The sequence below is a fragment of the Balaenoptera physalus genome (genome assembly GCF_965194825.1).
Source record: "Balaenoptera physalus genome assembly, chromosome: 3".
In the NCBI taxonomy this organism is placed as follows: Eukaryota; Metazoa; Chordata; class Mammalia; order Artiodactyla; family Balaenopteridae; genus Balaenoptera; species Balaenoptera physalus.
In genome coordinates this window covers 160,803,294-160,820,859 of record NC_138890.1, presented here as the reverse complement: position 1 = coordinate 160,820,859, position 17,566 = coordinate 160,803,294, and the positions used below count along the sequence as shown (strand labels likewise).

At 34.8% G+C, this 17,566-nt stretch overlaps 1 protein-coding gene across 8 annotated transcripts in view; it reads right to left on the bottom strand.

Annotated features, from left to right (window-relative positions):
• CDH18 (cadherin 18) overlaps positions 1-17,566 on the bottom strand; it is a 988,723-nt gene that overhangs the window by 323,303 nt on the left and 647,854 nt on the right. For all 8 annotated transcript variants that reach the window (XM_082453751.1, XM_082453750.1, XM_082453747.1 and 5 more), the window contains one exon: positions 1,766-2,249. In XM_082453751.1, the coding sequence (XP_082309877.1) occupies positions 1,766-1,993 (228 nt within the window). In that variant the 5' untranslated portion in view covers positions 1,994-2,249. The remainder of the gene's footprint in view (positions 1-1,765; positions 2,250-17,566) is intronic.

Here is a 17,566-nt window from a genome sequence, read left to right as displayed (position 1 = left end):
ATGAATGAGTGAGGGGCCCCAGGTCAGATAGGGAATAGGGGGGCCACACCTTTGGGTGTGACCCTTTAAATTTGTCTGTTAATACTACAACAGAATGGATACCGATTTCCGCAGAACCTCCACAAAGGAACAGATTCACAGCCCTCACCACCTGCTGATGGCTAACAAGCTCTCAACCATATGTTCATTGGCACCCAAGCCCAGAAAGACTGTTTGCAACTAGTCTACTGATTGAGCTTTCATTCTTCACTCAAACTAGGTGACCCACCAAAAAATGAGAAGCTATCTGATCTTGCCCTAACTTTTTCTAGCAACTTTTGTTTCCGTTTTTTAGTTAAAGTGATAATAAATATGCATAAAATTTTTTTTAATAATATATAATTTTTCCTTTTGGTACTCTACAAAGGAAACATTTTTCTGTTCCTTTTTTTTTCCCCCTCCTTTTCAAGGATTGAGAGGATTATAGAAAAAGGATTTTGAAGTTCATAACAAAAATAACTTTATAGTAATTCAATATATTATGTTTTTACTTTAGTACATTTATCTACATTTACTTCATGGAACAGTCTGTAGGAAAAAAGCATAGGATGAATATGAGGGGTTTTCCTTCTTGTTTTAATATGCACATAAGAAAATGATAGAATTGTTCCAGATCTCTTTTGTGTTTCACATTCTGACTCCGTAGCTCCTGCCTTGTATGGAAAATATAGCTGCCACCCAGTCCGTGTTGGAAGAGGGGCAGAACAGATGGCTGTGCTCCTGTACTGCCTACACATTAGGGAAGCACTGTGGCTTGGATGGAGTACTATTTTTTTTTTTTTTTTTTTAGTACTAACAGTGTTAAAGTGAAAATAAATAGTCAAGCAGGGAGGCAGAAGTCACTGAGCCTGCAGTCATAAAGATTCTACTGCTGTGATTGCTGCTTCTCCCATAGGTACTGAACAAACCTAAGTGTGCCTGCTTCCAACAATCAGTAATCTATTAGAAGGTCTCTCTACTTCTCACTCTATTCTTTACCCTGGAGCCTTGACACATGCTTAAACCGTCCCTTATTACTGAGCGCACAATTTCCTAAAGGGTTTGACAAGCCATTAAATTGTCTTGTCTGCATTTCTGAGAGAAAGGGAAGTTGGTCTGAAGTTACTGGTCATTTTGTCAACTTCATTCTTTTGGGATTTTAACAAAACCTGTACACCCAGTTTATATCTAATCTATATTTAAATATATCGATATTTGTATGGAAATTAATTTGGGGGATTGGAAAAATATCCATGTGTTTTTAAAGGCTGACATAAATTCAAATACCGTCTCTGTAACAGTTAGCAGAAATATATTAGATGCCGTATATAGTGTCTTCTTTTTAGCCTCATGTGCAATAGCAATAGACTAAAAAAACTGTAAGTATCAACATACCAATAAATGACACGGTGAATTCTAATATATCTTCATGGTAATAAAGACGAAATAACTGAATTGTGTGTTTAATTAAGTGTCTCCATTTTACATGAGAGAACAGAAAGAGTAATATGCTGGTAAAGAACATTCAGTCTAGTCTGTATGGACCGATGTTTAGGGAGATGTGACATGATTGGTGAAGTTCATTTTTTATAATTATTATTTTAAAATGTTTAGAATAAGAAATAGCATTCTATAACATAATTCACTTAAAGTGCCATGTCTCTTCAAATCCAACTGCAACTCCACCCTCATCCCACCTCCCAATTTCCCAGGAGAGGAAAAAACAAACCAATAAAGAAAAACTTACTTTTCCAACATATTGTGGATCTGGTCCCATATGTTCTTCTAAAACAAAGAACTGATTCCAAACCCATCCCCTTTTGGGACGGTGGTGGACTTCGGTTTCACCTTCGATGTGTTTGGTTTGGTTTCTGGTTCCCTTGATGGAGCTGTGTTGAGCAGTTCCATAACACCTCTGCACAAAACAGAGACACACGAGGACTGGACAGATGCAAGATGTGCTCGTAATTTTCATTGTAAGATAACTTTCCAGTTCACAGTTTTCTTCCTTTTCCTTGTCAGCTACAAATGCTTAGTGAGCATTCGAGAGAGAAGCCAAAGCATCTTTTGGAAGGACAGTCCAAATTAAATTGTTTAGCGTGTCCATGATTTAACTGTCCAGCAGGGAAAGGTCAGACTACATTTACATCCTGAAACACTTGGAGAATCAAAGCTGTAGTTGTGTGATCCTAGGTCTTCACAGTTGGTGAACAGGGGCAACCATTTCCTACCTAATCAAAAGAGAGAAAATTATATACATTACAAAACATGGCAGTTATAAGTATTTGCTCTGAATGCAAATTATACTGTTTTGCAGGGTGATGATGATAGGAAAAGAACACATGCAAGTTCTTTTGGAAATAAACACAAGCATACATACACACAGCCAGGCATAAGCCTGCACGCTGCAGTTTTACAGGGACATACATATTTGTATTTTTAATTCTCAATTATATATGTATATATATAATTGAACATATATATCAATATATATTATATATGTATCATTTCAAAGTATACATAGAAACAACAAAAATGAAGCCCTAGGGAGTGTTAAAATGCTCAAAAATTGACCATGAGTATGTGCCCAGACCTGAGTTAGTATGATCTCTTACACTACCTGATCTATTAGGGACTCCACTCTAAGTGCAAATTTTATATTTGTTTTTGTGTTCATTTTGCTTTTGTTAGATGTGATACAACTTACTGCACATTCTGTACATCAATTTTCTACTACATATGACTCACACAATTTCAACAAAATACTCCCTAGGGTTGAAAAGTTTTCACAAACTATCACAGCAATCAAGTATGTACTGAAATTGTTTAGTAAGTAAAATAGAAGAAAGAAGATGGCTGAAAAAAATGTATGTCACTGAAAGTTACTCCACGTTTGGGGATAAGATTGGCACAATTGAACATGAGTAATATTAACAACTGAATCAGAGCTTGCATGGGTTTTAATAGGCCTTCAGATGATGCTCTAGGATGTGGTCTTTACCTCCAGGCAAGACAGTGATTCAAGCTTGGGAATGACACTACACAAAATTCTAGCGGCTATGCCAAGAGAGGTATAAGGAAGAAAAGGATGGTGGCAAAAAGAACAGAGGGGAAAATATTTCGATTTTCAAATAAGGAATGCTGAGGACTTGGACTTAGGTTTTAGTACAACTGGACAATAAAGTAAAACTTGAGAAACATTTCTGGAAGACAAAAGACAGGATTTGGGAGAGAAAAGCTTGACTAAGATTATTAGCTTATTGAAAACACATAAAACTGTGTAGCATGTTTTGCTGTATGTTTATATATGCATGTTTCAACATGTGTTTAGAAAAAAATATAATGACTCAAGATTATAGCTATCCCATCTAGTAAAAAAACATTAGATGAATCACTTTCTCACTCCATAAAATTCACCCTTGCAAATCAGCACAAATTGAAATGTAGACCTAAATGAATTGCAAGGTGGTTGACATGAAAATATAAATGATTTAAAAAACTGAATATAAATAATCAGTCATAGTATAATTCTTCTATTCAATTGAGAAAACTAAGTAGGGGATGGAAAAAAAAAAATCACAAGACCCAGAGCAAGGTGGTTTTCTCTATCAGTAGCTCTCCCCATAAATTAGGGTTAATAATAATACTTACCTCACCAACTGTGTAAGAATTATACTGGATTTGAACTGGGATTTTATTTTAGTCAGCTGGCAAATATAATTAAAATGTATAATATTTGTTAAGGGCAAAGATACATTTTTCATTGATTTAAATTAAAATGACTCAAAAACTTTCCTAACATATTAAAAAAGAGCAATACCATTTTAGCTCCAACATTGTAAGAGCAATGGAAGGAAAGTCAGAAGACAGAGGCTTTCTCTTTTTTTTGACAATTAATTTACAATATGCACTTATGTGAAACATCTAATTTTGAGTCTCAATTTTCTCATTTGTGATGAATAATTGATTTTAATATTTGCTTCAGTTCACTGAATAAATTATCTGGATACTCTTAAAGTTTTATTTTTAATTTATCAAAAGTTTCTTAATTTTCAAGTCACAGATCTCAAGAAAGAGACTTTAACTAGCCTTTCTTCTAGAAATCAAGTTGATTAATATATAAAAGGTGTTGTTTTCTTAATACTTTTACACCATTTGGTGTGATTTTTAAATGAAATTAACATCTTTGCCTTTTATGCCAAGTTACTTAACAAAGCATAATTCATGAGTAGAAGGTGAAGAAAGTGTCTTTTGTAATGCATTACAGATATGTAGAATGAGTGTTTTCTTTACAAAAATGATCTTGAATGGCATCCTCAAAATACATAAATACATTTTAATCTACCTATGCATTATATGTTTATGAATCTCTATTATGACAATTATGAGAAGTGGTAAGTAAGGCTCTGTGGAACAAAAAAGCAAATGTAAACATCATTACTGTACTTTTGAAAGCAATTTGATATACTACATAATGAGAGGACAGAAATCCAAATGTGAAAATTGTCTGCTTTGTATCAAGAAATCCATCCCTGTACAGGTTAGAATTAAAATGGAAATAATAATAAAATAAACCACTGGTTGAGAATAACATAATAAAAATATGTTACAGCCATTTTCCTTTTTTTTTTTTAAACTAAGCAGCATGCAGCCTTCAAACACCCTTCCTGCTTTCCTGGAACACGCCAATATATGAATTCTGATAAACAGAGACATAAGCATAACACCTAGGGACCAGATACTTCTTTCTTCTAACCTTTTAGTTAGAACTTGCACCAATGACATGTGCATATTAATTACAGGCTCCCATACCCTGGAGCAGATGATGGATGGATGTAGGCAAAGATGAGACATTATTTTTCACAGCAGCGGTAAAGGTCTTAAGACCCAGATGTAGCCCTGGTGAGCTCAGCAGCCATGATGGACAGAGTTCAGTGGCAGCTGCATGAATTAAGGGTCACTTTGGACGTGCAGTTTCAGTGGTGAGTACCTGACATTGTTTCTTACTACCTAACTTCTGTTTGTTCCTACTTCTTGCCAAACCTGATTTTTAAGGCCTCTCACCAATTTTGACGGCTACATAATATTCTTCCAATAAATTGATTTGTTGCTTTCCTTGGCCAAAGTTGGCTTTTGCTGTTTGAAAACGAAAACATTGTCTTATAAAAAGCATTACTCCCATAATACTCTAAACACAAAGTTCCTTCCGAATAATGCATTACCTGCACTAATGTGTAACGCAGACCTCTCTCCCCATTGCAGTACCTAATTGTAGTGATTCAATGCTGCTTCCAGATACTAGTCCTCTTGCTTTTGTAACTACTCCCTCTTCTGTAGTAGAATTAATGACACTGTACTGAGTTAAGAGACATGACCTCAAATGCTCATTCTGTAGAAAATATCAGTTTATGAGCATTTTATTCTCTGAGCTTCACATCTCTCATTTATGAACACAAATTTTTATTGGATTATCTTTAAGCATGTTCAGTTAATCCTTTGAATTTATGATTTAGTAACTGTGTATCATTTAAGACTTTTCTTATGCTGACTTATGTGAACATCACCCAAGATTCAACGATCAGCCATTTATAGCTTATAAGTATAGTCATTCCTTCAAAGGGCTCTGAGTAAGCACCATTCTCAAAGAAAAATATTGTCGTATTCACTCCAAATGTATTGCTTGTAACTTGGGCCTTTGACTGGATTTTCTTTCCAATTCATTCTTAATTTATAAAACTGGGACTCCAAAGAAGTCTAGAGAATGCCTTCTGTTTGCTTTTTTTAAAAAGATTTCTTTGCTCTTTTTCTTGTTTTGAAAATTTCTTTGTAAAAAATACTCTGTCAGCTTTATTTTATGAATGTATCTTTCCATTCTCCATATGTGTCGGGTTATGTAAGATACTATTTCACATGTTCAAAAAGCCTAGGATTATAATTGCTACCGACTTCTAAACTTTAGCATTATATATTAGTGGTCAGAATTGACCTGACTTTGCATAGAGCAAGCTTAGCTAAAGTAGAAAATGTCAAAAGAAGATAAAGTATGATGGAAAGTTCATATTTTTGGAATGTTTTCATTGTAGATATATAAGGACATCTTGTGTGGAGAAATACGTGTTAATGGTAGTATGATGCCCAGTGCACAGAAGGGGGTCTTCCCAAATGTCAAACCTGTAAATCTATTGGATGAGAAGGCTGTTCTTCATGAGAGGGTGATACATCTTGAAAATGATGTAACTTAACTTTTCCATGGTAAATTATTGAAATCCATCATACCTCCAGGCAGATTCAAATATAACAAAATTTATATTATATTGGAATTCTGGGGTACATATATAAAGAAAAAGTTACAAATACTGAACAAAAGCTTTTTTTTCAGTTTAATAAAAATAAATTTACTACTATCTATCTGTGTGTGTATGCATGCGTGTTTGTATGTATGTATGTGTGTACTTACTACCTACCTTCAGGATGTTGTGTTCTAAAACCTTAAGTTATCCTTTAGGTTGGTGTTTACAGGCATAATAGCTATTGCTGGCAAGATGCATTCTCAGGTATATATCTGACTCTGGAACTATGGTTTCCATCATTTTCAGATCCAATGATAAATAATATCAGTATCATTCTCTTGTTCTAAGTCTAGTTCTTATTCAGTTTCCAATGATACTGGCTTCTAAATTTTGGTTTTTCCTTCCTGTTCTCTACTCTCAATTTTACTATTTTTTCCATTAGTGTTTTATTCTTCCTTAATTGATAATTTATCTGATTAATAATTCATTTTACTCTTCTCCATAGGTGTCAACTGGATTAAACAGCTCTTGCTTACAGTCAAAGTGCAAATACTCATAAATCACATGAAATTGCAGAGGGCTTCACCTAAATTTGTTGCAAGTTTTATTTCCAGGTTGGCTCTCAAATCAATATTTTTGATTTCAATCTGACCATTTTAGGATATTCTCATAGCCCCAAGATTTGCACATAATCAGTTGCATTCACTTAAAACATATATATTTATTATATATTTAAAACATATGTATTTAAAGGTAAAATGCTTTATATTATTTGAAAATGTGGCTCTGTTTAAAATATAATGAAATATCTAAATAATAACATACATAAAACAAGAAGCAGTAACTTTTACATAATGTTTTTCTGTTGGAAATGTTAAGTTTCACAGAGATGGTGATAAAACCACGACATGTGCAATTATACTCCAATAAAGATGTTAAAAAACAAACAAACAAAAAAACACTACATGTGTACTTGTAGGCATTACTTCCTGACATGGCTCATTCAACTTTGGTTGCCTTAAAAGCCTTATTCTCCAACCTCCATTTAGTAAAACCTATCCTCTGAGGCCTGGATTAAAGGGTGTTTCTTTACAAAGACTCCTCTATTTTGGGAGACAATTCTCTTCGGGTCTTTTGTGTTTCTGCACATTTTCTGAGCAAGAGGCACTGACAGCTTTGTTTCATGCTATCTTTTCAAGGATGTCTGTATATCAAACAGCCTTGGAAAAAAGAGATACTTCCCTCTCCTTTGGGGGAAGTGGGTAGATTTGTTTTCTGATTGGATTATAAAGATAATGTACTTTTCTAGGAAAAAGGTTGGAAAGGTGTGCTAGCAGACCCTTTATAAGACAGGGGATTCAAAAAGCAGGGTCCTTTAGCTGTGATCCAAATATACTATGTGTGTGGCATATACCTAGCTGCTTCCTGTCTCCCCATGGCATGTGAGGGGCAAGGGAAACTCATGCTGCCCGCTGTGCTGTGGGCAATAAAGCCTTTGATCCAGAGTTTTGTGTGTTCTGCCAGCATCTATAAAACTGTGGCAACCTAACTTATTAGCTTCATGGTAAGATAAAATCTCAAATTCTTCACTTGAAAGTTTGGATAACATAGTTCAATGTAACTGCTTGCTTCTCTGAATTACTATAACATTTATCTAATTCTTTCTTACTTGTGCAGACCACCATTTTAAATTTTTATATAGGTGCTATTTAATTTGTCTTTGTGTCAGATTTTTTAGAGTTCTCACACTGTGTCTTATGTATTTGCCATTTCCTGTATTGGTTTGTGAAGTACCTTTCATATTGTAGCCAATAACTAATTATTTGTTGAATGAAGGGATAAATACATGGGAAATAGACATATTAATTCAGGGTTTGTGCAGCAAGAGTGGTGTTAAAATACCAAGTTTCAACTTAGAACGTTTAATTCTAAGAATGTGTTACAAAAAAAACCCCAAAACAACAACTTTTTAAAAGCATGCTTTGATGTGGCTAACATTATACTTTGTTTTTTACTTAAAAGCCTGTCACAATCAAAGAAGTGCAGGTACTACATAACAAAGTTTCATTTCATCAATCAAATCCTGCTTTCTCACTAAGTTTGAGGAAATTAAGGAAGCTGTTCAAATATTGAGCCAAATATGCATGAGTAAACTTTGCAAATGACATATACTGTATGCCATTATGAGTAATATTTTATTCATATATAGAGAGATCAAATACGTATATGAACATTCCTACTACGTTGGCATAGGCATATGTGTGTGTGTATATGTGTATTTATATATATATATAAAACAGAGACTATTCACATTGTCATTATTCTTCTGTCTCAAGATACACTTTATTTTTAGATTATTGCAAACATGCTTATGTAGAGTTTTATTTTAATATTTCATATATTCCTGAAATTATACATAGAAGTAGGAAGAGCAATGTCCTGAAAGTATATGTATACATAAGATGATATTCACCATATTGTTCGATCCGGCTGCAACAGCTAATATCATAGAATTACTCCCAATTTTCATGTTGCTGATTCTAATCTTCATAATGCCTAGTGGTCATTATTCAAAAAATTAGAAAATGAAAATAGAAAAAGAAACTGATGGTATCAAATGCAATATTTCCTTGCTTATCTGTATTTGTCAGAGTGATGAATATTTCGAATTTCTTCATGTCTTCCATAAATATTTCTACCTATCACACTACTTTTGTGATTTATGTTCTTGTGTATGTGTGTGTGTGTGTCTGTATTTCACATGATAGGATTCATAAAATTAATTTTAAAAGGATTATTTGGTTTGATTTAAAGTATGAAAAAGTACTAAAGGCATCCTACTGGTACAGAGACTCCTAGTGGCCTCATTATCTGATGCCAAACATAAGTCTCTGTACCTCACTCCCCCAGAATAAAGACTACATTTCCTAGCCTCACTTGTAGCTGAGTATGGTCCAATTCCTAAATTCTAGCCAATGGAATACAAGCAGAAGTACTGTCTGTTAACTTTCCAGGAAATTTCCCTAGAAGACTGTTGGCATGTGTCTGACCTATTCTTTCCCCTCCTTCCACCTCGCCACTAGAATCCTGAATGTGATGGCTGGAGCTCCCTTTTGGACCATGAGAATGAGAGTCATAGCCTGGAGACAGAGGAACAAGCAACTTTATCCCAGAGAACACTGTAGAGCAGAGCTCCCATATGAGCCCTGGGCTGCCTTTCTGAGCTCAGTTAAGAGAGAAAGTATTTCAGTCTTTGTAAAGCCACAGGTATTTCATGCTTCTGTTACTCAGAGCTGACCATAACCCTGATTTAACAACCATTGAGCTGAAACAGTATATTCTCCACGACTTTGGAGATGAAGGAGGCTTTGGGAAATAAAATACAGAGGAAGGAAAGGAAGGAAAGGAAAATCAGAATAAAAACATGGGACAATGCTGGATGACAGCTATTCTAAACTCCAGAGAACTTATTTTTGGTGACAGTCTTCTCTGCAGCTTTCATCACAAATATGAAAATGTGCAGGTCTTGCTTTTCCCCCTCTTTTTCCTCTGAAGTCAGAAGCCATATCTTATGCTATAACTGTGTCAACCCCAGCATGTACCACTACACAATGCAAATAGAAGGGGTGACAACGGTCTCCCTCAATGCCTCTCCCTTTGAAATCTACCCTCTAGCTACTTATCATCTCCTCAACCCCCTGCTTGAAATTCCTTCATGTCTTTGCCTCACCTGCGAAAGAGAATAAAAAACTCACACGAAAGTCATGACTTTTCAATATTTGGTGCCTTTTCACTTCCCCTCTCATCCTTGCTGTCTGCCCGGGAAACCCCACGACTCACTCATATTTTATCACACTCACTGTCTCCTGACCAGGCTGCACTCCTGCTAGCCTTTATGCCTTTGTATACATTGTTTCTTCTAAATGAAAAGCCCATTATTCTGTTTTAATAACCAGCACATCACCAGTTTCCCAAGTGAGTTCTCGGGGACTATCACTCTGTTCCCAAGGTCCCCTGTTCTCTCTACTGTCATGACGGAGTTCAGAACTTGCCACCCCAAAATACGCCACCTGGTGTGTAAATCTGAAGTTAAAGACACTTGAAAATCATCAGATGCAAAAGGGCACCTCGATCTTACAAAAAGCAGGACATAAAACTCAAATATAGGAGATGTTCTCCTTGTTCTGGAAGGAAAGAAACATTCTCACCAGAGATGGCAAATGGAGACCAAGAGAAATCTGTATAAAGAAACCTTGCTAGGGCTTCCCTGGTGGCGCAGTGGTTGAGAATCTGCCTGCCAATGCAGGGGACACGGGTTCGAGCCCTGGTCTGGGAAGATCCCACATGCCGCGGAGCAACTAGGCCCGTGAGCCACAACTACTGAGCCTGCGCGTCTGGAGCGTGTGCTCCGCAACAAGAGAGGCCGCGATAGTGAGAGGCCCGCGCACCGCGATGAGGAGTGGCCCCCGCTTGCCACAACTAGAGAAAGCCCTCGCACAGAAACGAAGACCCAACACAGCCATAAATAAATAAATAAATAAATAAATAAACCCACAAGTTAAAAAAAAAAAGAAAAAGAAAAAAAGAAATTTGTACCTTATAAAAAAAAAAAAAGAAACCTTGCTAAATTTATTCATATCTTTCTAGTCACTTCTCTACCTAATTAAATGGCCCAAGCCCCTTTGTCTTGTCACTGTTTCACGATTTGCTCCTCTTTGTCCGACTCAGTATGGAAGTGTCTGCCTCAAACTGCCTCTTCAGGTCTTAATTTCCTTAAGAGGGATCCCATATCACAGAAAACTTATATTAAATAAATCTGTATGCTTTTCTCTTATTAACTGGTCTTATTCCAGGAGCCCCAGTCAAGAACCTAAAAGGTAAAAGGAAAGATTGCATTTCTTCCCCTATAGTGATATTTATCACATGACCTACACATTTCCTTCTCTGTCTTCCATACGAGACTACAACCTCCTGCCAGAATTTAATTGTCATCTTCATACCCTCAATGATTAGCATAACCTGGTGCAGGCAGTCAAGCGTCAGTTGAAACCAGGTTTGTGCTTCTATCAGTTTTGAGTGTCCTATTTATTAGTCATGTGACCTTAGCCAAATTTTCTCCTATGTAAAAGAGGTCTAATAACTCATGGAAGCTCTGTAAGAATTAATCAGAGGTATGGACGCAGTCAAGAGTACCTGGATTACTCAGTCAAAATCTACCACCACTGCTGGGGAAATAAAGTATGTCTTTTAAAAGCAAGAGTAGCATTACTCCTTACATGATACAATACATGCAACTTGCATGTATTATTGGAATTATTTCCCATGATTCAGATAACAGCAAAGTATTTTAATTATATTTTGGACTTTATATTTTTTGGAAGGAAATTAAAGTTAAACATTAAGAGACAAGAGTACTTGCATAATGTCTTGATAATGAATATTTAATACTTGTGTGCCTTTTCTTAGAGCTCTGGTTCTCTATTCATATAATGTATGGTTTTGTGTAATTTTAAAACAGTTTCCCATATGTTCTGAAAAACTTTTTGAAAACACACATTTTATAAAGTAACTACATAAATGCTTCAAATTGACGCATACACAAAAAGATACTTAGTGGTGGGTATCATAAATCTACAATGGAATGGAAAGAATTTAGCTTTTCTCTAGTATATTTTCTTCAACTATTTCCACAGCAAACTGGCTTATCTTTTCCTATAAAAAGTGTAGGAATATGATTCTCCCTTTTTTGGAATATTTCAGTTTCTTTAACTTATATGAAAGTTTGTTGCTTTAATTAAAATATAATATATAACATCTTGATTCCAATTTGTAAGAAAATAAAGTGCTAAATTTTTCTAGCATGCCACATATATGTCAAAGTTTGTAAAATATGGAATCAAACCAACTTTGAATTTAAAACTGTATTCCAGATAGTTTTCCTTAGGAAATGTAAATCTATAGGAGCCATAATATCGTTTAACTCTGAGATATTGCACTTCTGAATTTTAATTAATGAGAAAATATGATAAAATGTCCTGCACAGAAAAAGGCATGTGTGATGTTTTTATATATACATAAAATATTATGTTCAAATGGTCTGATAATTAATGGAACTTTATATTTCTATTCAGGTTCAAATTTACCTTCTACCATTACAATCATACTCTTACCAATACAGCCAACTTTTACATCACATTATAAGCCCGTTATACCCTAAGACTATCCCATTATATGCCATCTGCATGGTGAAGACAATCAAACAGATCTGTGCACTGGTGTCACCAGAGATTCACAATCTCCAACCATGAATGGTTCTCAGTGTTCCTTTATCCTAGTGCATGCCATAAACCATGTTGTCTGTACAATTTTTCTAATTATAACCCAATTGTCAATTTTAACAACCTACACAAAGATCAAAAAGACAGATCAAGAAGATACTTTATCATAAGCCATATCCCCTAAAACTCTATACTCCATATGCTTAATAATTACAGTAGTTTGAATGCACAATGCTTGCCCACATACTTTTGGATGCTTTAACAATTTTAGCCCTTAGCAATTTTATACTCATCCTTCAAACACACACACCATTCACTCTATGTCTCCCCAAAGTGCAATCCCTACCACTTCCTCTTCCCTGCACCCACACATAACACACTGAAAACATTTTTTTCTATAAAAATTTATCACATTTTCTTGTTTTCTCAAACTAGACTGTGAATTTTTAAAAACAAGATGGATATCCACTGTCATTTCTCAAATACTTGAAACAGAGTGGGCATAAAGAAATATGTTTGAATGAATTTCTGAATCATCTAATAAGAAACATAAACTTAATTTACTACATAGTTAAAAAATAATGGCCTAAGAGGTCTAAACGGCAATCGAGGTTTTCAATTTAAACTGTTTTTTGATATGGTTTGATAATTTATAGTATACTCAGTAAGGCCAATATGAACCAAACTATTGCAGATCCAATACTGCCGGGACATTTGCTGCCTCTCTGTTTTGTATCCAATAAAATTTTTTAATCAACTTCCAAAACATGCAATTTACTGTACTGTGGTTTTGCAGGACAGCAAGATTTAAAAAATGGAAATGAAGGCAGCCCCTAAAGTAATCAGAAACTGACAAGAGAAATAGAACATATATAAATAGCTTAAATTCCACATTGCTGTAAAAGAATTGTATGCTACATTATAATGTGTAAGTTCATTCTCATATTCTTTATTATTTGATTTTCACAGTAATCCTGTAAGGTAACTGGAAAGTGATAATATATTTAAAAATGTGTGAATAACATGCAAAAGGAGTTGAGATGAGAAATAGCATCTTCCATATTTGAAAGAGTTAAGGAAGTTTTAGAAGAGGATATCATTTCATGTGGTTTTCAAGGGTTTCACCTAAGGATTTTGATTTCAAATATTAAACTCATTTAATATTCAGCAAAGATTTATTGAACATCTATTATGGGTCAGTCACTGCTCTAATGCTGGAGATGATTAACTAAAAAAAGAATATTCTTGTTATTATGTTAATTATTATATTATACTTAAAAAGTAAACAAATATACAAATAGTTTTTAGGTATAAATATATACCATGGCAGGAAAACCAAATGAAAACCAACATGCTGTTTTAAAGGCGAGTGAATTTAGGGAAGTTCGAAATGAGTGCTTAGAAAGAAGGCTTCTCCTGTGGGCCTGATATTTGAGAATAGGCCTGAATCACAAAAAAATAAATGTAGATGTAAGGGAAAATCATTCCAGACCGAGAAAACAGTGGACTCCAAGGTCCTTAGTTCAAGATGAGCTTATAATGAACAAAAAAGTGCAACCCAGCTGTGCTCAAAGGTAGTGGAGCTGAGACTGGGAAGAGGTGAGCTATAGCATCAGAGAATGACAGAAGGAAATGCACTAAGAGCTTTTGAGATAATGAAATTTTTATTTTTTATTTATTTTTTTAAGCTTTCTGAGGAAGTGTAGCCCTGTCATTTAGAATATGTGGTTTATTATATTAAAGTAAAACACATACATGAGCTCTCCCTTTTATCAAATTTTAACCATACAGTATTGTTCCTATAAATATGATGTTGTACAGATTTCTAGAATTTTCCATCTTTCATGACTGAAACCTTATTGGACAACAGCTCTCCCTTTCCCCCTCCCCAAGCCCCTGGCGACCATCATTCTTTTTTTTTTTTTTTAATGAGTTTGACTACTTTAAATACCTTATATAACAACAAGAGGTTGTTTCCACCTCTTGGCTATTGTGAATAATGCTGCAATCAACACGGAAATGCAGATATCTCTTTCAGATTCTGTTTCCATTTCCTTTGGATATATACCCAGAAATGAGATTGCTGGATCATATGGTGGTTCTATTTTTAATTTTTTTGAAAAACCTCCATACTGTTCTCAATAGCAGCTGGACCATTTTACATGCCCATCACTGGTTCATGACAGCCTCTTTTTCCACATCTTTGCCAACACTGGTTATTTCTTGTCATTTTGATAAGAGGCATTCAAACAGGTGTGAGGTGATATCTCACTGTGGTTCTGATTTGCATGTCTCTGATGATTAAGGATGTTGAGCATCTTTTAATGTGCCTGTTGACCATCTGTATGTCTTCTTTGGAAAAATGCCTATTCAGATCCTCTGCCTAGTTTTTTAATTGAATTTTTGCTTTGTTTTGTTTTTTGTTAGAATTGTATGCTTTTTAAAAATATATTTTGGATATTAACCCTTTATCAGATATACGATCTACAAATATTTTTTCCATACCATACATTACCTTTTCATTTTGTTGGAAGCTGTTTAGAAGCTTTTTAGCTTGATGTAGTCCCACTTGTTTATTTTTACTTTTGTTGCCTTTATTTGTGGTGTCATATCCAAAAAAGTCCTTGCCAAGACTGATGTCAAGGAGTTTACCCTTTACGTTTTCTTCTATGAGTTTTGTAGTTTAAGGTCTTACATTTAGGTCTTTAAGACATTTTGAGTTGATATTTTATATGGTGCAAGACTGAGATCCAAGTTCATTCTTTTCATGTGGATATTCAGTTTTCCCAGCACAATTTGTTAAAAAGACTATCTTCTCTCCATTGCATATTTTTGGCACACTTGAAGATCCATTGTGTTTACTTCTGCATTCTCAATTCTGTTCAATGTCTGTTTTTATGCAAGAACTATGCTGTTTTGATTAGTATTGCTTTGTAACATTTTGAAATCAGGAAGTGTGATACTTCCAGCTTTGTTCTTCTCTCTCAAGATTGTTTTGGTTATCAGAATTCTTTTTGGTTTCATATGAATTTTAGGATTATTTTTTCCATTTATGTAAAAAAAATGCCATTTGGTAGCAGTTGCATTGAATCTATAGATTGCTTTGGATGTTATGGACATTTTAACAATATTAAGTCTTCCAACACATGAACATGGCATATCTTTCCGATTTGTGTCTAATTTTCTTTCAGTAGTGTTTTATAGTTTTCAGTGTAGAAGTCTTTCATATTCTTGGTAAAATTTATTCCTAAGTATTTTATTCCTTTTGATATTATTGTAAATGAGACTGTTTCCTTAATTTCCTTTCCAGATTGCTGCTTGTAAGTCTACAGCAATGCAACACAACTGATTTTTGTAGGTTGATTTTGTATTCATCAACTGTTGAATTTGTTTATTAGTTCTAACAGGATTATTTTTTTGAGGGGGGTGTGTTTTGTTTTTTTTGGGGGGGGGTTGGTGGAATCTTTAGGTTTTTCCATATATAAGATCATGTCACCTGTGATTAGAGATAATTTTATATTTTCCTTTACTATTTGGGTGCCTTTTTCTTTTTCTTGCCTAATTGCTCTGACTAGGACTTCCAGTACTATGTTGAATAGACGTGGTGAGAGTGGGCATTATTGTGGGTCCTGTCAACATTCCAAGACAGAAGACAGAGGCCATTCTCTTGAAAGTGCCCTAAAAAATTTAGAGCAATAGATATATGGTCCAGTCTTTTCTGTCCTTCCCCAGGGAGAAGCCAACAGCTTAGAGTTTCCTCCCAATTGCATGGCGCTCTTCCAGGAGGAGGGATTATGGTGAAAGAGTGCCACAAATGTTCCTACTGACTTTGATATGTCTGGTTTCACACTTCCTTGGAGTGCAGAAGCCTTGTAACCAGTTTCTGAATTTCTTGTAATGGGAGTTTTTCTGTGTATTGTTGTTGAATCAGTGTCTACATGGGAAGGAGGAGGATCTGGAGCTTAATATTCTGCCATCTTGCTGACATCCCTCAGGACATTTGATTTTCTGCTAATTGAAATGAGAAGATACTGGAATATTTTGAGGAGTGTATAACATAAACTGATTTAAAAGAACACTCTACCATTCACAGGGAGAATGGAATATGGGGAAACCAACAGGATTAAATAAAGAAAGAATTTGAAGCTTACTTCAGAAGTGCAGGTTAAAGATGATAGTAGCTTCCTCAGAGAACTAAAAATAGAATTACCATATGATCCAGCAATCCCACTCCTGGGCATATATCCAGACAAAGCTATAATTCAAAAAGATACATGCACCCCTATGTTCATAGCAGCACTATTCACAACAGCCAAGACACAGAAACAACCTAAATGTCCATCAACAGATGAATGGATAAAGAAGATGTGGTACATATATACAATGGAATACTACTCAGTCACAAAAGTGAAGGAAATAATGCCATTTGCAGCAACATGGATGCAACTAGAGATTATCATACTAAGTGAAGTAAGTCAGAAAGAGAAAGACAAATACCACATGATATCACTTATATTTGGAATCTAAAAAATGACACAGATTAACCTATCCATGAAACAGAAACAGAATCATGGACATAGAGAACAGACTGGTGGTTGCCAAGGGGGAGGGGGTTGGGGGAGAGATGGAGAGGGAGGTTGGGGTGAGCAGATGTAAGCTTTTATATACAGGATGGATAAGCAACAAGGTCCTACTGTATAGCACAGAGAACTATATTCAATATCCTATGATAAACCATAATAGAAAAGAATATATAAAAAAAGAATATATATATATGTATAACTGAATCACTTTGTTGTACAGCAGTAATTAACACAACACTGTAAATAAACTATACTTCAATTTAAAAAAAAAGAAGAAAAAAATAAATTAATTAAACTAAAATACTCCCTTAAAAAAAAAAGTTGATAGTAGCTAAGAATAAGTTACTAGCAAAGGGGGCATAAAGATAGATAAGCTAAGACTATGTGTTAGACTATA